The following is a 27,163-nucleotide window of genomic DNA, read 5'->3' on the forward strand; positions in this document are numbered from 1 at the left end:
TTTTTAGGAGACCAGTGCCAGACTTTCCCACATTTTCTTCCAGAATCATTTTCAGTTAAGCTACATGGCTGCATTTTGATTATTATGTTCGGGGTCTCTCAACGGAAGTCTGAAATGTGTCTGATGAGGACTCACCGATTAAGCCAGGGAATGGTGCGGGGTCTTTGTAAAGTGTGATAAGATTAAATTAGAATTTAGTCTTTGAAACTCTCTCTCTTGCTAGCAGCATTCACTTTTTAAAATGTGTCAACTTGTATAGCCGGACACATTTTCATTATTTACAGAAAGAAACTGACACCTCAGGAGTCGTGTCAAGTTGCCCCTAATAGAGAGTCTTTGGGGGTCATATGGTCTGGGGCGGCACCTACTCTACTTTGCTGCACAGAAGTAGCCACGGACAGTGAGCTCCAATAGAGCAGATGCAAAAATAGGTGGAGGGCTGGATTTGCCCCTTCATCAAAACCCTCAAATTCCCTAGCTCAAATCAGTGCTGCTTGTGGGCTGCGTCATTCCTACTTACGTTTACCTGGACCTATACTTAGGAAAGAGAAAATATTTCATAGAAATTTTCCTTTTATCAGGATAGTGAATTACAGACTTTTTTTTTTTTAAACAAATTAGACAACTTCATGATTTACCGGGATCTAAATTAAAATCACCTAAAATGTGTTTGAGAATCCTAGTAGCTGCCAGTCATGGTGACTTTAAGAATAATTCTCTTGTGCGCTTCTAATGAAGTGGTCACGATTCGTTTTTCCTACAATGACTTCATTAAAACCCCACTATTAGCGAACCACACGTCCTTGCCCCTCCTGTCTCAGTGTGTCTCAGCTTCACACCCACCTTAACGTATTTTCTGATTCTGGGGCTAGAACTCTGCACACCACATTTCTTTTGCCAACAAGACGCAGACTGGAAGGCTGGGGAGGAAAAAAGGACGGGCTCCCCACTGTCCGCTTCCCATTAAAGAGTAAAACCCCAGCTCTTTGCCCTTAACAAGGATGGTTCAGCGCAGCAGTGAGGCCCCGGTTGTGTTTCCCGCGCTCGTAGAACTAGCCTCGTACCCGCTGAGAGATGCCAACCTCAGAAGGTGGGCCTCCCTCCCCTGCCCACGTAGCTTGGGGACCCAGTTCTACTGGGTACCTCCCACCTTCTAAATTCTGTTAATGCTAACCTCTTTCCCTTGCCCCCCAAGCCCTAAGGGTGATACCTACTTCCTGCAGTATCTACCTCAGTGAGACACGGTCCGCCCGCCTGTCCAACACCCGGTTAATGCATCTATTAAATCATTTCTGTTAAAGAAACTGGTGAGTGGTTTCTCTCTTGACAGGAGTTCTGAAGATCTTAGATCAAGGAGATGAGAGAATCGAAGACTTCGCACATGCTGCCTTCTGGAAAATAGGTCACCTGGCTATGCCTGTGTCTTGTTTTTGAATAGTTACTAGAATCTATTTGCTGAATAGTCTGCTTGCTGAATCTGTTTGCACGAATAGTTAAGATACCCTTAGCTGTTCCTCTGAGTTAATTCTCAGCAGCAAATTCCTTTGTGAACAAGTTTACTTAGGAATACCTGTTGTGTTTTTGATGGCACCAGAACATGGTGAGTTTGCGCCCAGGGAATTAAGGCAGTTTCTGAGGTCCAGGGATGTAGCCTTCGGTTGGTGTTCATTAGCGGACCTACCAGTTTTCTGAGGACTTTACAAGTCCATCTTTTCACGGTAATATTAAATGTTAATAAGTACTCTGGATTAATGAGGACAATTGCCCTCAGATGTCGGTACGTGCCTTATGTATTTATGTTTCTTTTTTTTTTTTTAAGATTTTATTTATCTGACAGAGACACAGCGAGAGAGGGAACACAAGCAGGGGGAGTGGGAGAGGGAGAAGCAGACCTCCCGCCAAGCAGGGAGCCCGATGCGGGGCTCGATCCCAGGACCCTGGGATCATGACCTGAGCCGAAGGCAGACGCTTAACGACTGAGCCACCCAGGCGCCCCTGTATTTGTTTCTATTTCTACTGGTACCAAGTAAACCACCCAAAGAGACTAGGTTTAACTTTTTATATAGACTTTCTTAAATGCGTATGCTTGATCCGAATGATCTCCAATTTGGGATATATTAGTATAAGGTATTATTTAAAGAAATACCTGGTTGCATGTTTTTGAAATGTAGGAGATGTTTTCTGAGCCCAAGAATGGTACCAATGGGCAATAAAGCAGTGAGATTTGTGGGATTTTTCTGCCTTGTATGGATGGCACCTCCTTTGTTTAGTAAATTAAAATCCTAAACAATGCTAGGTGATAGAACAGTACTCTAAAAGGTGCCTTAATAAGAGAGTGATGCCTGGTAATCTAATCAGGGACAAATACTTTTCTAACAAACAATTTGGCAGAGGGGAAACCTAAGTCTTGCGTTTTTAGGTGCTGAACTGTTGGTGTTCATTGTGGACCTACCTTGTTCAAGTTCCCTCAAGTTATGCCAACGGTCAGTTGTATTCTAATTCTCTCCCCCCCCCCCCCCCGCCCCGCTTGCTTTTCAAAGATGCTGTTTGGGCTTTCTAAGTGCTAAGTTTCTGGGGTGCAACTTGAAATGGTAACCAATTTGTAGAAGAAAACATTATTTGTACATAAGTCTGAGCAGTTGCAAAAGGCCCAGAGAAAATAAATGTCTGGGTAAATCAGATTATTGTGAAAAGGAAAAATCAGTGGTACCCTTTATAGGCAGTTGAATTAATGTTGGTAAACAAAGAAAAAAATCCTATCTGCATCCTTTCCTAAAATCAAAAGTTGAGACCAAGAGAACTTCTGCTAATTGTAAAAGGCATTTGACAAGCCTGAATCCATAATGACGTGATAAAGTTTATTATTAGATGTGAAGAAAGCACTTGGTATTTAATATTTAACAAGCAACTAGTATTAAATTAAAACACCAAAGCCTTTCAGTTGAATTCTAACTGGGAGGAGAGGGCTAATTTTTAAAAGCTTTCTGAACGTGCTATGATTTAAAAACAAAACAAAACAAAACAAAAACTAAATTAACACTAGAAGCTTTTTTATTTGTCTTTTTTTTTTTTTTAAAGTAGGCTCCACACCCAACATAGGGCTTGAATTCATGACCCCAAGATCAAGAGTCACATGCTCTACTAACTGAGCCAGCCAGGCACCCCACCAGGGGCTTTTCTTTAAGAGAAAATATTAAACTACTAATAGTCCTTGCAACTAGCTGGACACCTTATATGCAGAGTTAATTGTCTAATAACCTGAAACTTCAAACCGACTTAGAGGTTGTGCATGAGATCTACCTCCTGAACCCACTATTTGCTATCTTTCAGCAGCCGGAAAGACCCCCAAACTTAAACACATCAGAAAACACATGTTATTTTGGATGATGGAAGAAAGGAAAGCTTAGATTATTATTTTTATAACCAGGAATCTACTGTAGTTCCCTTAAAATAATGAGATGTGATTAAATATATTAGATCCAATTGCTCACAAATGAAAATACCTCTCCCTCCTGAAACTGAAAACTGATGTAGGGACATGGTGGTTTGACTCAGAGATAAAGCCCATCTGTATTCCAGCTATGTAAGACCGCACGTTGGTAAAGATACACCTCAAAACCTCTCTGAGGAATTTTCTAAGGAGACTTGACTTGGCTCCATGGTCTTGGCAACTGGTGTCCCTGAAGCATTCCGTCCGTCTGAATGATGAGCTGTCAATACCTAGTCAATCAAATCTCTTGGTTAGCAGTAGGAAGTCAGAAAAGCATCAGGCAATCTTTAATTCTGATTGGGCCCATTTCACTGGTGGAAAAAACATGTTCTGGACTATAAATGCCAGGCAGTGTGGTACATACAATGCTTTTGGTAACTTTTCATAAAATTCTTATTACAGGATACAAGCTTTGAGTTTAGCATGGTATTTCATTTGGTTGAAATTGCATTATTATATTTATATGTTAATAACTGGCATTTTTGCCGGTTTTGCTTCCTCACTGATGATGTGGGCCACATTTTCTGACTTCTAAGATGTCTGTCATTCAATGTCCTTGAAGGTTTATACTGTGTGAGAAACCAGTGTAATTAACCTTTGGCTCAATTCACTGAGGCAAGGAATTGGCATGTAGTTGTTACTTTTAAACAGATTATTTATAGGTTTGAGAAACACCTCCAGAAGAGGAGGTGGCTGAAGCCAGTGGTGCTGGAGAGGGTATTTTATGTCATAGATGGAGTCCGGCTGTAGTTAAATGCACATGGAGTTGTATTGAAAATCACAGTGGTTGAATAAACCGTCTTCCACTTGGGACCTTCATTAGCCTATCATCATGGAAATAAGGTTGTGCCCTCCACTAAGAAACTGAGGACATTAATTCCTCACATCAGTTACAAGACAGGAACAAATATTTTTTTTCTTGGCGTAAAACCTGTCTAACCAATGTTAGTTTCAAGAACAGCTACCAGTAAGAGAAAAATGGGGGAAAAAGCTTACAAAAGAAAAGAAACAAAATGGGAAAAGAAAAAGGGAAACAAAACGAAACAAAAAACATCTTCCTGGCTTCTTGATTGAAACCGTAGAATATGCAAGCAGATTTTAAAAAATACATATTCATCTCCTTTCACTGTGAAGTGAAAATAGTCATGGTTATTGAAATTTTTGGAAAGTTTTGTAAATTACTTAGTGTGGAAGTCAATTAAGCAGATTTGTATTTGGCATTGCTGCTGTGGTCATTTTCAGGGTGAATCCTGTTCATTTGACAAATGTTGAAATGATGTTTTCTCTTAGAAATTGTAAAGGCACAGCCACACAAGGAGGCTTGCACCTTTCCATTAAAGCTTTCAAAGAATTTTGCAAACTGAGTAAAATTCAAGTATCTGAATTGTTGGCGGCGAAAATAAAAAACAGAATTCCAAATCAGTACATCGTCGCGGGTTTTCTGTTGTTGTTTGCTTCAAAAATTATCTTGTGACTTACGAGACAATATATTATGTTTGTGCTGTCCAATATCATGAGGAATTGGATTGGTAAGACTAAGTAAACATACAAAGGCAAGGCCTAACCTCATAACTCCCACACTCCTTAAGCTTTTATCACGCCACTAAAGACAGAAAACAAATTGCAATTTCATTCTTTCCTCTCTTCAGTGTAATGCAGAATTTCAAAGAAAGAAGTGATCGCGGTGATTTTAAAGAAATAATACAACCAGCGACTTCTCCTTCCTAATGGTTGAGGCTTTTCCCCCAACACTCGACGACAACCACCCTCCGGACACCCCCTGCGGGAGCCATACGAACCAGGACTCCGAGGTGAAGCGCCCACTGCGGAGGTCAGCGGTCTTTGGTCCGACCCGACACAAGGTGGCAGCACCGTCTCGCAGCTCCAACGAGTTTCCCGTGGTCCAGGGTGTGATGCGAGTCCCTCTGGTTCTTCCCTCTAAAGGCCCACATCACATCACGCACTGAGGGCTTCACAATTAATCTTTAGGCAGACAGACGGACTAACAGGCGCCCAAGTGTTAAATATATATATTATTTAACAATTGACTAATATTTTTTAAAAACCGTGGACGTATTATCGTTCGGGTAGGCCAGTGCATCACGCACATGCGCACTCCGCCGCACCCCACCTCCAGTCGCCGACCTAGCCTCCCAACCGCGACGCGCGGTTGCCCCACATCACGTGACGGCCCCCTCCCGGCCCCCTGCCCGCACGTCCCACAGAAGACGGGTGCCATCGGCAGTTTAATCAAAGCCAACGGTGACACCATAAGCCACTGCCCCGCTCTTTATAATGTCGAGACGTTCTATTTCTTTCTCTCTTCGGTGTGGACCGGGAGTACTAGGTTGGCTATATTTTCCCTCAAATCTCTTTCTTAAACGTTTTTTTTTTTTTTAATTTTAAGTATTCCCCCCCATTCCTCTTTGAAATGGTTTCTTTCACTAGCCCTGCCGGTGAGGCTGGAACCATTCCGTACTTCTCGGTGGGGGGAGGCGCGGAAGTCGGGCGGCGGAAGAGGCAGGTGTCGGGCAGCCGCTTCAGGTTCCCCGCCAGAGTTCGGAGTTGCCGAGCTCGCGCGGTCTTCTCGCGTGTGCGGGCTGGGCGAGGCCCCGCTCGCTTCACGGTGCACAGGTGCGCTCGGCCAGCCCACGCCCCCCCCCGCGCGGTGGGCGAATGGTACGTCCCGGCCGAGTCACGCGCCTTGGGCTCGGCGCCGCAGCAGCAGCAGCCGCGGCCCCGGGTGAGTGAGGCTTCCGGGACCCGAGCTGAGGTTCCCCCGCGGGACGGGAGGTGCGGGGGCTCGCGAGGCCAGGCGGGCGTCCCGGCGGGGCTTGGGCTCGAAGAGGGGGCCCAGGGCGGGTCCTGCGAGGGAGACGCTGTCAGGTGCGCCGCGGCCCGAGCGCCGGAGCCGGGCTCGGAGCTCTCCCGGCCGGTGGGAATTCGTCTCCGCCGCGCCCCCGGGGGTCGGTGCCCGTGCGGGAGCGCGTCCCGGAGCGGCCCCCTGGCTTGTCCAGGTCGTTGGAACCCGGGCTGTCGGGCTGCTTCCTGGAGGTTGAGGGGAGCCTGGCTTCCGGGAGGAGGGCTTAGGAAGGGACGGGTGGTGGCGGCGGGCGGGAGCCGCTGGGGGCCCGAGGGCCTTGGAGAAGCCTGACAGCCTTCGGGGTATAGCTGTGCGGCACCAGTGCGCTTCGAGTTGGTGCGCGGTGTTGGTGATCGGGGAGGTTAGGGGCCAGCGTGGAAGGGGTGGCGAGAACCTGAGATGTGGCGGGGGGTGGGGGGGGGGTCGCTGATCCGCGGACGGTAAAGGAATGAGGACCGTGACATGGGTTCAGACCCCGTCATGGTCGTTGATTCTTTTCTCCTTTACTGTTGCCAGGACACTGCACTCTTGGCCTTCCCTGCCACGCACGTTTTGCCTTACCCCTGGTTTAGGGAAGAGGGTGTGTGTCATGATTGTTTTTCTCCCAGGCTGGCATTCTGAGGCGGGCACTCTGACGAAGTGATAGGCCCAGATCGGTGTTCCCCAGGGTGGGTAGAAGACAACATTTCCCTCCTGTTTTCTGGGTATTGTTGGACGCAACCTTATCACCTGGAAAAAAATACTTACCCAAAGACTGGCGCATTGTGGATTGAGGTGTTCTGGGTGATCAGCAGCCGCCGATGGAGGCAGGGAAAAAGGAAGGAGTTGGCTGAAAGGAGGTGCTGCTTCTCCAGCCCTCGGACACCTGGCACCACCCACGGTGTCCAGCCAGGGTCTGGAGGCATTGGATTATCAACGTGGTTACGAAGAGATTGAGAAATAGTGGCACCTGACCGTGTTTGCCCTTCTAGTGTCATCAGGGAGCTTTGTAAACAGAAATCCAGGTGAAGTTGGTAGAAATAATAGAGGCACCACGGTGTGAATGGGTTGAGTTGGAAGTCATCCCCTGTGGAACGTTTCACCTTGGACTTGCTGGGATCCAGCTGCTGACCTAATGAGACTCCCCCCCCCCCCCCCGACCCCCAAAGAAGACTAGGTAAAGAAGCTGCAGGGAATTCTGATGCTGGCTACTGGTTAAGAGCCATTATGATACTCTTATTTATTTGCAAAGTGTTCTTTGAGCCTCACACAGGAAGTGAGAGTGAAACAGACCCAGGGCCCGGCCAGCACCTCAGAAAAGGGCCCTACGCCTTCGGGGTATTTGGATCTTGCTTTGAGTATAAAGTTGAAGTGATAGCAGATTTCTGCTGCTTCCTTGGATTCCGAAAAGCTCGTTGGAAGGAAGGAAAGAACTGTTAGGCATACTCAAGCCAGTTTATTTTCTTCGGTAAACATCTGGTACAGATTGGAAGTCGGAATGAATAGAGAACTGACCTCCTGCTCCTCAGAATTCTGACTGCACAAGTTGTGGTTAACCTGAGAGGTGCCCATTGGCCTCTTGTTTCTCAGCCTAAGGGTAGTTCTGAGTAAGATACTTGACATCACCTGGCAGGTAAAGGCTGGAGACAGGCTTTTTTCTGTGTGACTTTGGAGTTAAGTGGTACCTCCCCATCTTCCGCTAGTTGCCTGGGGCTGTGGTACTCCTGATCGGGACTGCTTTTCTTTAAACTAAACAAAACAAAAAAACTATTAATAATTAAGTGTCCTACGTTGGCCACGGATGCCGGGAAGTAGCTTAGCAACATCACCTCTGGTCTATCCTTCCCATTCGAGGAGGAGAGAAACTTGAAGGCCTAAGGTCTGAAGGGTTAAATTGGCATGGTGTGGGTGCTGCCAAGACAGTCCTCTTGTAACCAGAGTAGGAAGGATGAGGACCTTATATTTGTAAGTGTTTCGTATTTTTAAAAGACGTAAACGTATTTATATTTAAAGAAATCCTTTATGAAATAACGCTGTAGGGGTGCGAAAGTTCAGCTCAAAGTTTGGCTGCAGCACCAGCTTGGCATCAGCTACTGCTCAAAAGGCAAGGGGCCTGCTAAGCCGTCCAGATGCTGCTTGATGGTTTTATGTGTGTCACCAAGTGCGTTGCTCTTAGAATCCGCTTTTTTTTTTTCCCTTCACCTAGAAAACGTCAGGCCTTAGACCTGCAGTATGGCCGCCGTTGCCCTGCCCGACTCATTTGGAAGTGGCCTTGTGTGCTCTTGTGTAGGCGGGAGGGTGCACGTGTGATTTTGCCGAGTGTAAAGGTTCGTGTGGATGCTCTACAGTATATGGGGTGAACCTTAGCCAAGTGCTGCTTTCACGCGGATGTTTCGCTGGAAGGAGCCTTATTTCTCTTTTATGCCTCTCAAAGGAAGACGTGGCCTCTTTCTCCAGGGTTAAAGCCTCTGCCTTTGGGTCTCAATGCTTCTTCCTCTGGGATTCTCACTCCATTGTCAGTCACCTCATTCCTCTTCCACAACCGATGCTTAGACCATCATTTTCCTTGATCTCACCGGAGTGAGCCTGGTGGAACCTCTATTTAAATTTGGTTTATTTGATTAAATCTTTAAAAATAAAATGAATTTGGCTCACTTGGGTCTCATGACACTAGGCTCTCAGACTCCGGTGTTCCCCATGCTTGTGCGCTTGAACCTTTCCTGCCCATAGATATCCTCGATGAGCTCTCTGCTTTCTGTGGTACCAGCTGTCCTCTCTCCATGGGCACCTGCTAAATCCACTCATCTGTCCAGAACTTTAATGTGGCGCCTGCAGTGTGTGTCAGGAACTGTTGTGGCTAAGGCCCCCATCCCCACCTTAGGGAATATTCATGCGGGGGAAACACAAACAGTGCAGTTTCCAGGAGAACTAAAATAAAGCAGAGGACGGGAGAGAGTGATGCGATGGAAGTGAGCAGCTGCTCTGGGGGGCTGGTTTGGGAGACCTGTCAACAGGGACATGCAAGGAAGAAGTGAATGATGAGGATGGTGAGTCAAGCAGAGGTCTTTGGAGTGTCCCGGACCTTCATCCTCCACCCAGCCCCCTCTGCTTCTGCGGTCCAGAATCTCCACGGAACTCAGAGTTTTCCAGCTAAATGTCCTGCTGTCTCTTCAACTCTTTCTCCGCTGCCCACCTCCCTCTAGGAATGTCTTGGGCCCCGGCTCTCCCTACCTGCCGGGCACCCGCAAGTCCCCATCTCATCCCCATGCCTGACTCACATCAGCCCAGCTGACTTTGTCTTGAGTTGTCTGTTTTATGTTGGCCTCTGCCATTCCCACTGTCACTTGAGCGCCAACCCCTTAGGTACAAGGACAGGAGCAGTGGTAGTCGTGTCAGCTGAGAGGTTGTCTGCAAGATGCCGGGTGGGTGGCAGAGTTAGCGAGCAGGCTGGAGAAGGGAAGCTGCTGGGAGGACGCAGTGACAGACAGACCACGCAGGGTTTTGAGGATGCCGTCGCCCGGGACTCGCTCCCTGGCCCCCACGCGTGTTCACGCTGGGTTTGGCTTCCTGGGCAGGTGCCTCTGACTGGTCAAGCCTTGGTCACACCCATGTGGGGCGATGAGGACAGAGAATATCGTACCTTCTTTGGCTCCATAATGGGGGAGAGGGTCCCCAAAAGAGAAGGGTTGAATCCTGGCCACTGTCCACTACTCAGATTTACCATATTTTTCATCAGAACCTATCAGAGACTCTCCAGTCTGAAGAAAGTCAGCCTTCACTGTGGCCTGGAAGGGTCCCTAAAATCCACCTCCATCTGGTCTTCTGCCCTCGTCCCCCAACTCTGTAGACCCCTTGTCATGCCCCCTCCTTGGCCCCATGGCTCCCTTCCTCCCTTCAGCCCCCACTCAGAGAGTCCCTGTGCCCAAAATCACATCCCTCCTCCTCCAGTGAGTCTCTGCCCCACACCTGCCATACTTTTCTTCCCAAAGCTGTCACCATAGGAGAGCAGTTTGTCCGTCCCCCCCAGAAGGTAAGCTCCGTGAGGGCAGCAGCATGTCACCCACCACAGCAGCTGTTGATAGAATAAATGAGTGTCCCCCAGACCCCTGTGGCCTTGATCTGTGTCGTATTTGCCACACTGTCCCTCGCACTCGTGTTCGTCTCTGGGCTGACCACCTCCTAGCCCTGTCACAGCTCTGACTGAAGTGTTTTCCCTGTGATCCTTGAATTACACTCTCCCTCCTCCATTGCAACTCCTTGTAGGCAGGGACCATGTTCTGTCTGCCGAGTTTTCCCCGCACCTGATGCCGGGCCCGCTGGCTGGCTGGCTGCCTGGGTGACCTGCCTTGCTGGCTGGGAAGCCTGCTGATGCGCTCCAGAGCAGCAGGCGGGCTCTGTTGTGCCGGCAGAGGCTGGCTGGCTGATGGTGTTTCCTCTCCTCCCCCACGCAGGCCTCCTGCTGTCTCCAGGACACCATGAATGCCATTGTCGCTCTCTGTCACTTCTGTGAGCTCCACGGCCCCCGCACTCTCTTTTGCACAGAAGTTCTGCATGCCCCGCTTCCTCAAGGGGCTGGGAATGGGGACAGCCCCGGCCAGGGCGAACAGGCCGAGGAGGAGGAGGGTGGCATTCAGATGAGCAGTCGGATCCGCGCTCACAGTCCAGCGGAAGGGGCCAGCGCAGAGTCCAGCAGCCCGGGGCCCAAAAAGTCGGACATGTGCGAGGTAAGTGTCTCTCAGGGTGTTGGACACGTTTCTTTTTGGACTGGGTGGGCGGGAGACCCTGTTGGACTACGCAGTGGATGTGACCGCCCAGGAAGGTGTGCAGACCATTCTTTATAGGCCCCTGTGGAATGTGATCGCTTCTTTCTGTGTCCCTTTAGTTCTTTCCCTTGATCCCAGCTTTAGCTTTTTCCACCCACCCTGTGCCAACATTGATAGTTGACGCAGTTGACAGTAGACGTTTGCTTTTCAGCCCTTCCCTCTGCATGCTCGCATCTGCACCCTGGCCCGTCCTTGGCTCCACTTCCCTCAGTCCAGTGTTGTGCAAGGTTTCCTCTTCCCGGGGGCCTGGCTCTTACTTTTGGTGTCGTTGTGTGAGCTCTAGGGAATGAAGTTTAAGTTCCCTCAACCGGCTGCTGCTTTGTGTGACAGACCCAGGTCGGGACCTGAAATCAGCAGTGGTGTGAGCCCTGCCACTGCAGGGTGAGCAGGAACCCAGCCGCAGTAGTTTGGGTGTGCTGAGAAGCAGACGGCAGGCGCAAGACTCATCTTTTTCTGCTGGAAGCCCCTGTGGGGAGAGCCTTGCTGCTGGGAACAAGTCTGACAGCTGTGCAGGAGAGGAGGGAAGGGAAGGGTGCTGGACAGAGAGAGTCATTGAGCTGGCGTTGCCACGGGGACGGGCTGGCCGCAGTAGCGTCCTGTGCGGCCTCCAGGCGGGATAGCCCCTGGGATGCGAGGCCTCGGTGCTCGTGTGGTGGTGGCTCCTGAGGGGCAGCAGCCGGGCACCAGCCCGGTCCACTCCCGAGCACAGGCTCTGAGCTTGTGTTCTCAGGGTGCCGCACCAGAAGGGAAGTCGGGCAGCCTCCTGAGGCCCCTGCGAAGTGGTTGTGTCAGGACCAAGGACAGAGGCTAGTCACACTCACGTGTGAGCCACTTTGCAGCCCCGGGCCTCACTCAGCCTTGCCTCCCGCAAAGTGAGGCTTCTCATTATAATTATCTCACAAGGTTGCGCTGTGGGCTAAGTGAGACAGCGCATGCAGAGCTCTTTGTAATACCTGCTACATAAGTGCTCAGCAGATTAGATCTCGTATTCGTAGTCTTTGACGATCTTTGTGATCTCCGTGTCCTGGTTTTCCTATTCGGGAAACATGGAGATCTTCAGAGAAGTGTAACTCTAGAAGCCTGTTATTTTTATAGGAAAATAGATTGGGTTTTCTCGTTCAGGTGTGCATAAGAAAGTTTGTTGCCTGCTTCCTGACTAATTGGCTTTCTTCTCCTTCTCCGTGGCAGGGCTGCCGGTCCCTCGCTGCCGGACATCCCGGGTATATCAGCCATGATAAAGAGACCTCGATTAAATATGTCAGTCACCAGCACCCCAACCACCCCCAGCTCTTCAGCATTGTCCGCCAGGCCTGTGTGCGGAGCCTGAGCTGTGAGGTGAGCACCGTGACCCTGGAGGGGACTCTGTGGGAGTATCACACACACTCCCAGATGCCCCGAACAAGTTCACTACTGGTTACAGAAAGGAAGACAGAGGTCAGTCCTTCATGAAGAGGACAGGGGGATCAGTGAGCAGGGAGCACGGAGCAGCCCCAGTTCTCTCGAACTCCAGAATAAGTTAGTTTGGACTCCAGTATTCTGAATGGTTGCTAGCTTATCATTTCAGGCACCAGACTTTCGTTATGTGTCCATTCTTGGTGAACATATTTCTAAGATATTAATTATTTCTAGGTTATGTGGTTCACCCTACCAAACATCACTTTTTTTATTGTCTCAATCATTGTTGTAAGCCTAAATGGTTGCCATGTGCTCTCACTTCCCAAAAGGTGAATCAGTTTGTTCCTAAACTACCTGGCTCCTGTTGTTGAATTCAGGTCTTAGCTGTTAGGTTTTTTGGTTTTCTGGTCTTTGAGATTTATTTATTTATTTTAGACAGAGAAAGTGCGCGCGTGTGCACACATGAGTGGGAGGGGAGAGGGAGAGAGAATCTCAAGCAGACTCCACGCTGAGCGCCAAGCCTGATGTAGGGCTCGACCTCACAACCCTGAGATCATGACCTGAGCTGAAACCAAGAGTTGCCTGCCCAACCAACTGTGCCATGCAGGTGTCCTTAGTTCTTATGTCTTTATCTGTCACGAAGAATTCATAAATCAGTTATAAAACTTCCCTTCTCTGTACCCACTTGATGAGACACACTGAGCCCCCCTCTCAGTTTTAACTTATGGTTGCAGTGTGCCTACCTTCAGCTGGTTCCCTCTGTTTGATTTCCTACTACTAATTTTGATTTCCTGCTGCTAATCTTTTTTTTTCTTTTTAAGATTTTTTAAAATTTATTTCCTGCCCCTGATCTGCTAGAAGCAGATGATTGTGCCTGATAGAATTGTGTGTAAAGTAAGAGTGAATGTGTCATGAGGGAGACCTAACATCTGTCCTGTGAACGAAGTGTGCAGATTTTATTGTATGGACCCTACAGTGACTGCTCTGCCCTTCTCCAGTGTATTCCAAATGAGTGATGTTGGCAAATTTGAGTCTGGAATAGATACAGTATTTGAACAGGAGTTATTTATGGCTCGGGGTAGAAAAAAAGTCATGAACCTACTTGACTGGCCCTTGCAATCCATGGTAATAAATGTTTACCTTTAGAAAGTTTGATCCCAGTAGCAGATGAAAGCTGTTTTCCTCTCTTGTGGCCACCTTTCCGTCTCTTCCCATAATTAGTGGTAGTTAATTAGTACAGAAAGGTAAAGTGGAGAAGGAGGATTTGACTGTGTCACCGCAGTAGGCACAGTGTTGATTTTCGCAGGTCTGCCCTGGCCGGGAAGGCCCTATCTTCTTTGGGGACGAGCAGCATGGTTTCGTGTTCAGCCACACTTTCTTCATCAAAGACAGCCTGGCCAGGGGCTTCCAGCGCTGGTACAGCATCATCGCCATCATGATGGACCGGATTTACCTCATCAACTCCTGGCCCTTCCTGCTTGGGAAGATCCGAGGGATCATTGACGAACTGCAGGGCAAGGCACTCAAGGTGACCCCACATACAGGGAGAGTGGGTGGCAGTCGGGGAGGAGCTTGGCGCTGACGGGGGTCAGAGCGCAGGTGGCTTTACTGTCTCTAGGTCTTGGCGGCCATTGCTCTGTCCGAATCGTGGTCTTCGACTTCAGAGTCGGCTGTGGCCATCAGTCCTGCTTGCTTCACGGGCCTCTCTCGAGTCCACTGTTGTCCCAGTGGTCATTCGGCTCGGCCTCTTTACCGCGCTCATATGCCCTGGTGTCTGAGCTCCCTCTGGCCTTCACTTGGAAGCCTGGCCGTGCATCGGGTCATAGACCAGCACCGGTGTAGACCCCTAGCTATGGCATCGCGCCTCAGGATAGGCCTGGTTGTGCTGTGGTGACAGACAGGCCTCAAACCTCAGCGGCTTAAAGCCACACGATTTGGGGGGTTTTTGTTTTGTTTTGTTTGGGTTTTTTGTTTGTTTTTTATGTTTTGTTTTGGGTTTTGGGGGAGTTTTTTCGTTTTGTTTTTTGTTTGGAGAGAGAGCGGGGTGGGAGCAGAGGGACGGGGGAGAGAGAATCCCAAGCAGCCTCCATGCTCAGCGTGGAGCCTGACACAGGGCTTGATGCCATGACCCTGAGCTCGTGACCTGAGCCAAAAACCAAGAGCCTGATGCCCAACGACCGAGCCACCTGGCGTCCCACAGTGTTTTGTTGTCGGTCGTGTTCTGGGTCCGTTGCAGGGATGGGAGGATCTACTCATCGTAGTCGGCCTGGCAGCTGGAGCAACATCCGTGTCGGAACGTTGCCGATTTCCCTGCGAGAGGCCGTAGACGGTGCTGGAGGGCCTCGTTCCTCTCTCACCTCCATGCCAGAACAGGGCACATGTCCCAGCCGCACCAGGTCTCTCACTGAAAGCCTCCATGTGCTGGGACGGGGGGCAGGAGCCTGGAAGGGTGTGAAGAACAGCAGTGATGAGCACGCACGCACGTATACCACCTGAGTGCCCATCGGGTGCCTAATGAGTTGGTTGTGGGAGAGGGTACAGGAGAAATTCTTAAACCGATTCCTCTTTCTCAGGTAGCTTCTACTCAAGCTGTGAGGGCAGAAACCATTCTGTTTGGGATGAGGAGACCGGTGGCACTTTTCTGTGGCCAGATTGGGACAGCGTCTTCTGGAGTGGACCCAGGAAGTTGGCTGTGAATGAGCTGCCTCTGGGCTGCTCGGCTGCTTCTGTTTTGCTCAAAGGCCGCCCGTTCCCTTTGCATTTCAGGTATTTGAGACAGAGCAGTTTGGCTGCCCGCAGCGCGCCCAGAGGATGAACACGGCCTTCACACCCTTCCTGCATCAACGCAACGGCAATGCGGCTCGTTCGTTGACATCCTTGACAAGCGATGACAACTTGTGGGCATGCCTTCACACCTCCTTTGCTTGGTAACCACGTTTGCAGTCTTTCAGCGACTGTTAGAGTGAGAGCAGTCACGGTGTGTTGGTTGGGTGCCGCATGAATCTGGGGAAACCGTCTTTGGCTGACTTTCCCGGGTGCCTCTGTGCCGTGTACTTGTTGGCAGGCGGGGACCTGCGTCCCCCTTTTACTCTAGGCATCTTCCCCCCGGGCATATGGAAAACAGACTGAGGGGGCCCTCACTTCCCCATATGTTTAAGATGATGCTCCCACGCCAAGAGCAGTGATCTCCGTTTTTTGTCTCCGACCACAGAGCTTTATGTCACACAGCTCTGTGGGTCAGGAATTTGGGAGTGGCTGGCCTGGACAGTTCTGGCTGGGCTGCTCAGGGGTTCATCAGTCAGGGCTGCAGCAGTCCGAGGTTTGCAGTCCTCTGGCAGCTGGGTGCGGGCTGCCGGGGGCCCTTCCAGCACAGGCTGTCTATTAGGAATGTGCTGGGGCGCTCAGACCTGCCTGGTCAGTAGGAAAGGATTGCCTCCATCTTCTGAATATCACCACAGTCTGTCTTCTGGCCTCAGATTGTTTCTGTTCCTTTCATTGCAAGACGTACCTCTCCCAAAGACAGCCCCCAAATCCTCATCCCTGAGGAGCCGTGGCTACAAGTCTGGGGCCTCGTTTCCTAAATCACGTCCGGGTGCAGAGGAGGTGCGCACCTGGAACAAAGATCTTCGAGGGTAGCTCCCGAGGACCTGCGAACAACAGAGAAAGTCTCTGTTTCATGTGGCCTACAGAAAATCATCTAGGAGAGATTTTCAGACAGACCCACTGTAGAACGAGCAGTACAACCTCATCATCCGGCTGTCGCAGTTGCCAACATTTTACTGCTTTTTCTGTCCCCTCCCTTTTTTCTAAAATATTTTTTTATTTTTATTTATTTATTTATTTATTTGACAGAGACAGACACGGCGAGAGAGGGAACACAAGCGGGGGAGTGGGGGAGGGAGAAGCAGGCCTCCCGCGGAGCAGGGAGCCCGATGTGGGGCTCGATCCCAGGACCCTGGGATCATGACCTGAGCTGAAGGCAGACACTTAACCAACTGAGCCACCCAGGCGCCCCCTGAAATGTTTTTTTTAAAGCAGATCTTAGTTGTATCATTTCAAACATAAAACCATATCCAACAAAATTGACAAATTCCTTAGCATCATCCAGCCCAATCCGTGTTCAGTTTTCCGGTTTTCTTGTTCAGGATTGATTTTTGAAATGGGATCAGATCACTGCACAGCATGCACCTTGTTCTGTTCTTAGTCTAGAACAGTTTGTCCGATGCCTCTGCCACAGATTTTTCCATGCCTTTTGTTGGGGGACCTGGGTCATTTGTCCTCTAGAATACTCCTTTTGGATTTGGCTGATTGTGACTTTGTGGTGTGTGCAACATGATCTTCTATGCCCATGTTTTCTGTGAACTAGTAGATCAAAAGGCTTGATAGGCTTCAGGTTCCATTTTCATTGTGGCAAGAAGACATCATAGGTGGTGCTTTGCTCTCCAGGCTCCTGAAGGCGTGTGGCAGCCGGCTGACTGAGAAGCTCCTGGAGGGCGCGCCCACTGAGGACACCTTGGTCCAGATGGAGAAGCTTGCAGGTGAGCTGGGAGTGCTTGTGCTGGACACCTCTGCCTGCAGCGGCTGTTGGGGCCCATCTCACAGCACCCCCCCCCGGCCCTCCATCCCGTTGAAGGGGACCCTAGGGTCAATAACCCAGGAGGAGCATCTGTAAGAGCTCGCCCTTTAGCCTTAGTGTTTTTACTGTGGTTTCCTGTCTCCTTTTTCTTGACAGTCACATGAAGGAATCTACCACCCTGGGCAGCCTGGGAAAGTCTGCCATTGAGGGCTGTTAGGCTGTGGGGAAGATGGACTGATGGAAGGTTTTCTTGTCCCTGTTGTATGATCCCCAGGTGCTTGCCCTCTCTAGACACTTGAACAATAAAATGTCAGGCTTCAGGTGGACCCAGGGTTTTCCATCAAGGGTGGTTCCCAGGCCTTACCAATATCTGGGTAGTCCTCCCCAGGTTTTTGATCAGAGCTCCACATCTGGGGCTCAGGATCCTGTGTTTTAAGTAACTTCCCAGAGCATTCTGCTGCGGCGTGTACCAGCCCAGGAACCTCTGGTCTCAGTCCTGGCTGAGCTGCTCCTTCGGAGATGATTTGAATCTTGGTGACCTAGATCAGCAGCCTCAACTTTGGGGTTGGGTAAACCAGACTTGAGATGTATGTTGTGTGCGGTGTGTTACGAATAACACTTGATGTGCTTCAGGGTGCAGATAATTGGCCTTAATAAATTGAAGCTGTTTCAAGGTTATTCCTGTAGTCAGGTGACTTTGCACGCACTTGGATTCCAGCATGCTTTCCTGAGTGGGAGAGAGGGAGTAGAGTTTCAGCAAGGGCAGAGTATGCTCCGAAAGACAAAACCTTTGCGGTCTACCTTCACGCCCTCGCGGATCAGCGGACCCTAGAACCATTTATTATTGTGATTTCAAATTTCTAGGCTAGTGAAGATGGCAAGGGTAGTCTGCTGGTGAGAGTATTTAGAGAGAGCCAAGTACATCAAAGCTTTTAGGAAAGAGACATGCAGGCATGCAGGGCTCTCTGTCATGTGTTAGACTGTATTTTAGTCCAGAGCGCACACTTTGGATTTGGACAGACCTGGCTTCAGATCCCGGCTCTGCTCCTCTCGCACGTTCTGTGACGAGACAAGACCTCTTCCCTGTGGATCTCACTTGGATTATGGAGTGGAGATGTCCTTATTTGTGATGGTCGTCACAGAGATTAATGGAAATAACAAATATTTCTTTTTCTGTAAAATGGGGAGCGTAGTACTGACCTCAGGACGGTTGAAAGGAGGCAGTGAAATCATGTGTGGAAACCTTTAGAATAGTGCCTGAGTGGGAAGTGGGAAGTGAACGAGCTACCCTCATTCTCGTCGTTGCTTTGAATTATCCCACGACCACGAACAGCTCATAGTCTCGTGGGTGCCTGCTTCATAGTGTAGTGTGAGGCTTTGAGCTAAGTAAATAAGTACACAGACTGAGCCCTCCCTGCTTCCCGCCGGGAAGGCTCCGAGGACAAGTGGTATAGATACTGGCCCAAACCAGAAATCAGGAATGCCTTGGGCTAAAGTGGACACCCCAATGCTGTCGCATCCAGGGAATGAAGGCATGTTTCATAAATGTCTTTGTTGTCCCTCTTGCAGACTTGGAAGAAGAATCCGAAAGCTGGGACAACTCCGAGGCTGAAGAGGAGGAGAAAGCCCCTGTCTTGCCAGAGGGTGCAGAGGGGCGGGAGCTGACCAAGTGCCCAACAGATTCTTCCTTGCTCTCAGACTGTGGCAACTGGCAGCCCCGAAAGTTGTCTGTCTTTAAGTCCCTTCGGCACATGAGGCAGGTAGGTGGCAGAGGGTAGACCCCCATTCAGAAACCATGGAGAAGAGCCCAGTCCCCTCCTTCTCATCCAGTACACTTTGTCCTTTAGGCCCATGATGTTCAGACCCAGTGGGGATTGATTGGTTAGGAGTAACCAAAAAACCTCGATGGCTGGCCAAAGACAGCTGGGGCTGTGTGGGGTATCTCGGCCACAGGCGCAGTGCTCCCCTTTTAGCGATGACATAGGTGTCTTTTTTTTTTTTTAAGATTTTATTTATTTGCGAGAGAGAGAATGAGAGACAGAGAGCGTGAGAGGGAGGAGGGTCAGAGGGAGAAGCAGACTCCCTGCTGAGCAGGGAGCCCGATGTGGGACTCGATCCCGGGACTCCAGGATCATGACCTGAGCCAAAGGCAGTCGCTTAACCAACTGAGCCACCCAGGCGCCCCATAGGTGTCTTTTATACGGAAAGCCCTGCATGGTTGGTTTCTCGTGGTCCTCTGATCTTGTCATGCTGGAACCTTTTAAAGGAAATGCGTTCGTGGCACTGTTGGTTTGTGTGCGGCCTTAGATGCTTTGCAAAGTGCAAATTCTGGCCCTTCTTGCAGAAAATTGGAAGGAATCTGGATGTCCAACCATAGGAATTGCACCCAAACAATGGAATGTCTTTAAATACAGAGAGGAGAGCATCCAACATATTGTACAGGGTGGTATGTGTGTTTATATACATGCGTGCTGGAGACAAGTCTCACACAACAGTGTTGACCATGGTTCTGTTTGGTTGGACAGGAAGAAGAGACGACAGGATTACAAGGGCAGTCCCTTTTTATGTTTTTTCTGTGATTACGTTTACAATGAACATGAGTTTTAACAAAAGATAGTTATTTCTGTTTCGAAAAATGGAGTAAAGACTGATTTAACGGCAGATGCTCCGTGGGGCTTCTGAAAGGAACATTCACCCACCAAAATCGTGTATGTGGCTAAAATCATCCTTGTCGGTTGCTTACGTGGATTAAAGTTAGAAGGAATCTTCAATCCCAGGGGAGGTGGGGGTATTTTGAAGCTGTAGGAGTTTTGCAAAACGTAATATTTCTGGCCTCCCCCTTTTTTTAAAAAAGCCATTTTATAAGTCGTAGGATGACAGACTGAACTCCCCAAAAACTCCAGTGTCAGAGAAGTTATAAAGAGTCCGGTGGACAGAGGGACTGTTCTGACATAAAACGGGGTAGACAGCAGAATAAATGAAATAGTCTTTGATCCTTAAGGGACTCCTGGATTGAAAGAAAACAGCTATCAAGGACATTGTTAGAGATTTGGGGCTGCGCATACTGGGTTGATGGCACATCTGTGTGGTGTTTCTGGGGGTGGTGTGTACTGGGGTTCTGTAGGAGAGCCCTTGTCCTTCCTGGGTCCTGAAGTGTCATGCTGCCTGTCCCTTACTTTGAAGTGATTCGGCAAAATGGTATATATAGAGAGAGAAAGTGAATGTTGCAAATAGCTAACACATTTTCTCCTTCAAATTTGTTTTTTTTTTTTTTTTTAAGATTTTATTTATTTATTTGACAGAGAGAGAGAGACGGCTATAGAGGGAACACAAGCAGGGGCAGTGGGAGAGGGAGAAGCAGGTTCCTGGCCGAGCGGGGAGCCCGATGTGGGGCTCAATCCCAGGACCCTGGGATTGTGACCCAAGCCGAAGGCCGTTGCTTAACGACTGAGCCACCAGGCGCCCCTTCTGCTTCAAGTTTTTAAAAATAAAATTGGGGCAAAGATCTTACAGTGTGCCAGGGTTTTGGGATCGGGCTTCCAGGTGCTCATCCAGAGGCCTCTCCACCTGCCTCCTCCTGACCACGGGCAAGTCAGCCTGCCCTTCCCTCTCTTCGACCCATCTTCCTTCACTCTACAGAGAACACACAAATAATTTTGGTTGCACAAAAGAAAATTCAGGGCAGAAAGCACTGAATTGTATTTTTCAGGTCCTGGGTGCCCCGTCCTTTCGCATGTTGGCCTGGCACGTTCTCATGGGGAACCAAGTGATCTGGAAAAGTAGAGACGCAGACCTTGTCCAGTCAGCTTTTGAAGTTCTTCGGGTAAGAGTAGCTCTTCTTGTAAGTGTTTTATAGTGGGTCAGTGTTTGCCTAGGTTTTTTGTTTTGTTTTGTTTTTTAAATCCTGACCGTGGGTGTTAATGTTAGGATTCAGGGATGGCTCGGTCCAAAGGTTCATGCCTGAATCTGAGATCGGTGCTTTTTCTCCACTGTTGAAAATGGCAGTCATCGATGGTTGTTATTTCCAGTGGAAGGAGTCTGTGCTATCTTGATAGAGTGATAACTAACTACCCTACCCCCAACCCCCGGATCCCTCTAAGAAGCCATTGGCATGGTTCATAGCTGCCTTAGAAGCAGGTTTGAGTCATCACATGTCCCTGTGCACAGAACATTCCTGATGAGTCAGGTGAGATGCGGGTCTACCTTGCTGTCTGCACCTCAGAGGTGTAGTGGGTGCCAAGGCCCAGGTCTGGCTGATGATATTTAAGTCCTCAGAAACCTTGTTCATGCCTAATATCTGCCTAGGCCTGTGAGGGCACAAAATGAATGTGACAGAATCTCTCCAAAAGCTTATAATCTCTTTGTGGAGTGAGGGAAGAGAGACAAACATCTGAGAAGTCAAAGAATAATAGGAAGATTAATACCACAAAACAAGAGGTAGCACAAATCCTGTATGACTGATTGCTGGATTAGGAGTTGGGGCCATGCAGGAGACACCCCAGTGGGGCCAAGTGACCAGGAACGCCTTCTGGGAGGAGAGAGGCTTTAGACCTGACTGCGGAGGGCACGTGGCGGGTGGGTGATGGCGACGGGCAGGGCATGTTCCAGCGAGCATCAGATCCGAGTCACTGTGTCCTCTCTAGACGATGCTGCCAGTGGGCTGTGTCCGCATCATCCCTTACAGCAACCAGTATGAGGAGGCCTACCGCTGCAACTTCCTGGGGCTCAGCCCACACGTGCAGATCCCCTCCCACGTGCTGGCCTCAGGTACATCCCTCTCCTCTCTGAGCCAAGGTCCTGAACCTCAGGGCTCAGAAGTGGAACTGCATCTTAGCTGTGGATCCGAGGATACTGCCTGTGGGGATACTGCCTGCTCAAAAGCAGGAGGACCAGCTTTCCCAGTGGCTTTAAAATGGGTGAGGGTTGGACAGGACAGCCTCAGAGTGAGGGTGGCTTGCTGGGCGTGGTTCTTGGTGGAGGGCAGGTTACAGTCATGGGAGTGGAAACAACACAGACGGATGTCAGAGGTTTGTCATGCTGTTATGCCAACAAGATTCAGGAGGCAACTCTTTTCTTGTCTATGCCTTAAATCCAGCCTTGACATTCACTAGTACAGTGGGGCCTGGCTCTGCCCTCAGCACAGACAGGCTCACTCCTCTGGGCTGAGAGCCAGGAATCTAATCAGCATCCTTGTCTTTGGTTTGAGGAGCTCAGGAGTCCGCTTGGGTAGAAATCCCAGCCTCCACGGGCAAGCCAGTGGCCTCTCTGAGCACCCTGAGAGATGGCCAGAAGCCCGATCAGCGGGGCATTTGGTGCTCAGCAGTCCTGAGCTGCCATTCCGTTCAGCCTCGCAGGCTGGGTCCCGAGTCCCTGAGAGGCAGCACCTTGTTTTTGGAACACAGGCTCCTGTTTTCAAAGATGAGCTTGAAATTCTTTTTTTTTTTTTTTTTTAATTTTTTATTGTTATGTTAATCACCATATATTACATCATTAGTTTTTGGTGCATTGTTCCATGATTCATCGTTTGTTCATAACACCCAGTGCTCCATGCAGAATGTGCCCTCCTCAATACCCATCACCAGGCTAACCCATCCCCCTACCCCCTCCCCTCTAGAACCCTCAGTTTGTTTTTCAGAGTCCATCATCTCTCATGGTTCGTCTCCCCCTCTGACATACTCCCCTTTTCTTCCTCTTCTGTTATCTTCTTCTTTTTTTTTTTCTTAAAATATGTTGCGTTATTTGTTTCAGAAGTACAGATCTGTGATTCAACAGTCTTGCACAATTCACAGCGCTGAGCTTGAAATTCTTAACCACTCCTGGCAGTATGACCTCGAGCCAAACCACTTAGCTTCTTTGAATCTCTTTCCCTGTCATAAAATGGGACTAACATTGGGACCATCGTCACAGGGCTGTTTGGCATTAAGTGAATTCAGATACATAATTAGTAGTTACTGGAATATAACACATTAACTTTGCTAACAGATACACCGCAGAAGGTTTTCAGTGGCCAAGCATTAGTCAGGGAGGCGGCTTTCCGCTCTTAGATCCGAGATGACTTAGGAGCGGTGGCGGCGGGAAGCAGGCTCCCTGGGGGCAGAGGATCGCCTCCCACCGCAGTGCATTTTGTGCTGCTGCAGAATTTGCTGTCGTCGTGGAGGCCCATTCAGCTCCTCGCTCCAGCCTCCACCCAGCCAGGTGCGAGGATGACCAGTCCCTCAGCAAGTACGAGTTTGTTGTGACCAGCGGAAGTCCTGTAGCTGCGGACCGAGGTGGGTGCTGCTGAGCCGGCCTCCCTTTCACCACGGTGAGTGGGGCGAAGAGCGCTGAGGCTGCCTCTCGCTCGCCCATGCTGACAACCCACCCTTGTTCCCAGTTGGCCCCACCATCCTGAATAAGATGGAAGCAGCTCTGACCAACCAGAATCTGTCTGTGGGTGTGGTGGACCAGTGCCTCGTCTGCCTTAAGGAAGAGTGGATGAAGTAAGCACACCTCGCGTTGGCCCCTGGAGTCTGCTTTCTCACGGGGGTGCTGGGCAGCCAGTAGCGGTTACGTTCTGCTGGCAAGAACCAGGAGCTATTTTCAGATAAAGTTGTGGCCTCCCTGAGAAGTGGGGTAGAATAGAGATTAAGAGCATGGGTTCAAATAGCATCTTTGCCATTTAGTCTCTTAGCTGGGTGACCTTAAGCAAGGTTGGCACTCCTAGTCCTCACGATGCTCCTCTGTGAGATGGCGGTGACACCTGCCTCCAAGAGAAGCAGTTACTTTTGCTGCTTAAATAACTTTAAAAAAAGCCAGGGGCATCTGGGGGGCTCAGCCGGTTAAACATCTTCCTTCAGCTCAGGTCATAATCTCAGGGTCCTGGGATTGAGTCCCGAGTCAGGCTCCCTGCTCAGCGGGGACCTGCTTCTCCCTCTGCCTTATCCCCTCCTCCCCACTCGTGCTCCCTCTCTCTTTCTGTCTCTCTCAAGTAAATAAAATCTTTAAAAAAAAAAAAAAAATCCGAAAGCCAGGTAACATGTTTCTTTTCCGTTAAAGCTAACTAGTTAGTTCCTTAGTAAGTTTCCCTTAGTAATTTTTTTGTCAAATTCAGTTAGACATTGTCCTGATTTCCAATAACACAATGAAGCTAAGGAGCCACAAATGACTTTAATGAATTTAAAAGAAAATGGGCTTTTCCCCCCATTTTGAGGCAGCGGCCTCACTACGCAGGGTTAGAACTGCTGGGCCGGGGAGAGGTCCTGGAGTGTGCAGCTGAGAGCTGCCACTCTGTGTGCTGGTCATGAAGCCGTTAGGCCTCGGGCCCTGAACCGTGGTGTGATTTTGCTGTGGTGTCTGAGCATTGTGTTTTTGGTTTCCTTCAGCAAAGTGAAGGTCCTTTTCAAATTCACCAAGGTGGACAGTCGGCCCAAAGAGGACACGCAAAAGCTCCTGAGTATCCTCGGAGCATCTGAAGAGGACAATGTCAAGCTGCTCAAGTTCTGGATGACGGGCCTGAGCAAAACCTACAAGTCCCACCTCATGTCCACGGTCCGCAGCCCCACAGCCTCAGAGCCTCGTAATTGACGCCACTTGTGGGAACGTGAGCCCGGGCTCGCCTTCACAGAAGTGATGACCATCCCCGCCGCTGATCTCAAGGATGGCTCTCTGACGGCACTCTCACACCACTTTTGTTTCTGACCTGCCGGCATGGAGTTCTTTTCCTCGCAAGCAGTGGAGACCCTCGGGGCTGAACCTTGCCCTCCGTGTGGGATTTGGACCTGGTACAGTTTTCGGCACCATTCCACAAGCTGTTTGAATTGCTCTAGCCCTAAAGAGGGCCGTGGGAGACGTGGGACAGTAGGTCCCCTGTGTTTGAGCGCCCTGTGAGAGAAGACTGAGGAGGACATGCACCTTATGTCTCTCAAGGATTTAGACTCAAAATTTATAGGAAAAACATGTCAGGTCAGTCCCAACTTGGGTATTTTGGCCACAATAACAAACCTCTCAAGGTTCATGTTTGAACCTTTCTATTCTGATACTCAAGACTTTTCCAGGTTTTATATATGTTTATATATGTTGTATGTTTTGCTACGGTTGTGAATTTTCAGGACATGTGCTGATCCTTAGTCATCGTTAGTAATCTGGTTTTGAGCTCTGGGAATGGCTTTTGGGGTGGAATAGATGTTTCCTCAGTTTTGAGCCCTTTGGGATTCATGTTCTGGAACCATGTGACTACAGAGTCTTCTGGCCATGCTCTCCTGTGATTGCTTTGACATTTCCCTGTAGCTTGAGGACAGGCCCCTGACCTTTTTTTTACACAAAGATGATACTTTGCTGAAATGTCAGATGGAGCCATTTGACTTGCCTAACTCACTGGATGTGGAGTTGAGAAACCCACCATGGTTTTATTCCATGTCACTTTGCCCTTTATTGCTTCTTTAAACATTTAGATTTGGCTACAGGTAACAATTTTCAGAGTATGGTGATTTAAGACAGTTTCATCATCCCAGCATGCACTTTTAATAAGGATTCATGGCTTGGAGGGATTTTTCCAGCAGATTTGCTGATTTGTTTATACTTTTTTTTGGTGTGTTTGCTTAATTTATATTTAACATGGAAACTAAGTTTATATGACTAGGTATCTATCATGCAGGAACATTGAAACACAATAAAGATGTATTTTTATAAACTGTTGACTACAAGGTTTTGTTGGTTTGATAACCTAGAATTTCCATGGGATCAGTCACAGAAAATATTATGGCTAAAATAACACCTATGATGGAAGTGTTTTGAAACCCTGGGGTCTGTTAAAGGCTTGCAAATTCTAGAAGACTTGGACTGTATATTGTGGTTACTTTTGATCAATTTCAGCTCGGAGCACAGCAGCACTACCCATCCCCTGCCCCCAGCCACACAGCAGGTGTGCAGGTGTTCCTGGATGGGGCTGCATATACCATATGGGAGCTATGGTGGGTGAAAAGGAGCCTAGACTACAGCTATGGGGGAATCTGTGCTCTGATCACTGGTTGTTGCTTCCGATCGCAGTGGTGCAAAGAGCCTGGCAGTCACTTTTGCAAGCCCTTACCCCTCTGGCTGCCAGGAGACTTAATGGTCCAGTGCCCTTACCCCTCCTTCAGCTCTGTGTGTGTGTGTGTGTGTGTGTTTCCTCTTTCAGGAAATACAGGACAAAAAACAAGGGCATTCAAAAACAAGTGCATATACAGGGGATATAAGAAACTGTGCATGCCCAAGAAAAGGCTCAGAAAAGACCTGAGAAAAAAGTAGGATTATACCTCAGTCTGATCCTTGACAAAGAGAAAGCCTACAACCATAAAAATAAAAAAGACAAAAACCGGAACCTTGGGGAAGGGGGAGTATCTGATTTTCAGTTATCACATTATTAGATTTAAATGTCCAGTGTTAACAGAAAATCACAAGGCAAACAAAGAAAAAGGAAAATATGTCCCATTCAAAGGAAAAAAATAACAGAATCTGTCCCTGAAAAAGACTTAATGGTAGATACACTAAACAAAGACTTTAAAACAACTGTCTTAAAGATGCTCAGAACTAAAGGAAGATGTGAAGAAAGCCAAGAAAATGTAAGAACAAAATGGAAATATAAAGAAACAAAACCTAAAGGAAAAACAGTTCCAGAGCTGAAAACTACAACTGAAATGAAGAATTCATGAGAGTGACTCAAAGGCTGATTTGAGCAGGTAGAAGAATCAGTGAACTTGAAGATAAAACAGTGGACATCATTGAGGCCTAACAGAAAAGTCGAAGAGAGTGGACAGAACCTAAGAGAACTATGGGACACCATCAAACAGATCAACATACACATTGCAGGAGTCCCAGGAGAGAAAGGGGCAGAGAACATTCGAAGAAAGGATGGCTGAAAACTAACCAAATTTGATGAAAGATAGGAACATAAATATACAAGAAGCTCAAAAACTCCCAAGTGGAATGAACTCAGAAAGAGCCACACTGAAAACATTCTAATCAAACTTTCAAAAGATGAAGAGCAAATCTTGAAAGCAACAAGAGAGAAGCAAATAATC

General features: G+C 48.9%; 1 protein-coding gene across 8 annotated transcripts; it reads left to right on the forward strand.

The window, feature by feature from the left end:
* The first annotated feature begins 5,716 nt into the window (after positions 1-5,716).
* On the forward strand, positions 5,717-25,792 carry FLCN (folliculin). 8 transcript variants are annotated; one of them, XM_027624967.1, is made up of 12 exons: positions 5,717-5,837; positions 10,784-11,056; positions 12,344-12,490; positions 13,857-14,078; positions 15,317-15,477; positions 16,997-17,088; positions 18,696-18,886; positions 20,836-20,949; positions 21,770-21,893; positions 23,264-23,395; positions 23,500-23,605; positions 24,488-25,792. In XM_027624967.1, the coding sequence occupies exons 2-12, from the start codon at positions 10,808-10,810 to the stop codon at positions 24,687-24,689; spliced, it is 1,740 nt and encodes a 579-aa protein (XP_027480768.1). In that variant the 5' UTR covers positions 5,717-5,837; positions 10,784-10,807; the 3' UTR covers positions 24,690-25,792. The 8 variants fall into 8 exon arrangements, 6 of the variants coding, with proteins under 6 accessions (XP_027480768.1, XP_027480767.1, XP_027480766.1 ...); XM_027624966.1 differs by lacking the exon at positions 5,717-5,837 and adding an exon at positions 6,131-6,233; XM_027624965.2 differs by lacking the exon at positions 5,717-5,837 and adding an exon at positions 6,227-6,283.
* Positions 25,793-27,163: the final 1,371 nt, after the last annotated feature.

Source organism: Zalophus californianus, chromosome 16 (assembly GCF_009762305.2).
Source record: "Zalophus californianus isolate mZalCal1 chromosome 16, mZalCal1.pri.v2, whole genome shotgun sequence".
NCBI lineage: Eukaryota > Metazoa > Chordata > Mammalia > Carnivora > Otariidae > Zalophus > Zalophus californianus.

Excerpts from the sequence above, each read along its gene's own strand:
- FLCN (XM_027624961.1), top strand. The coding sequence starts at position 8,462 with ATGCTGCTTGATGGTTTTATGTGTGTCACCAAGTGCGTTGCTCTTAGA. Across the intron at positions 17,089-18,695 it reads CCAGATGGAGAAGCTTGCAG|ACTTGGAAGAAGAATCCGAA; the intron begins GTGAGCTGGGAG and ends TCCCTCTTGCAG. Across the intron at positions 20,950-21,769 it reads CAGCTTTTGAAGTTCTTCGG|ACGATGCTGCCAGTGGGCTG; the intron begins GTAAGAGTAGCT and ends TGTCCTCTCTAG.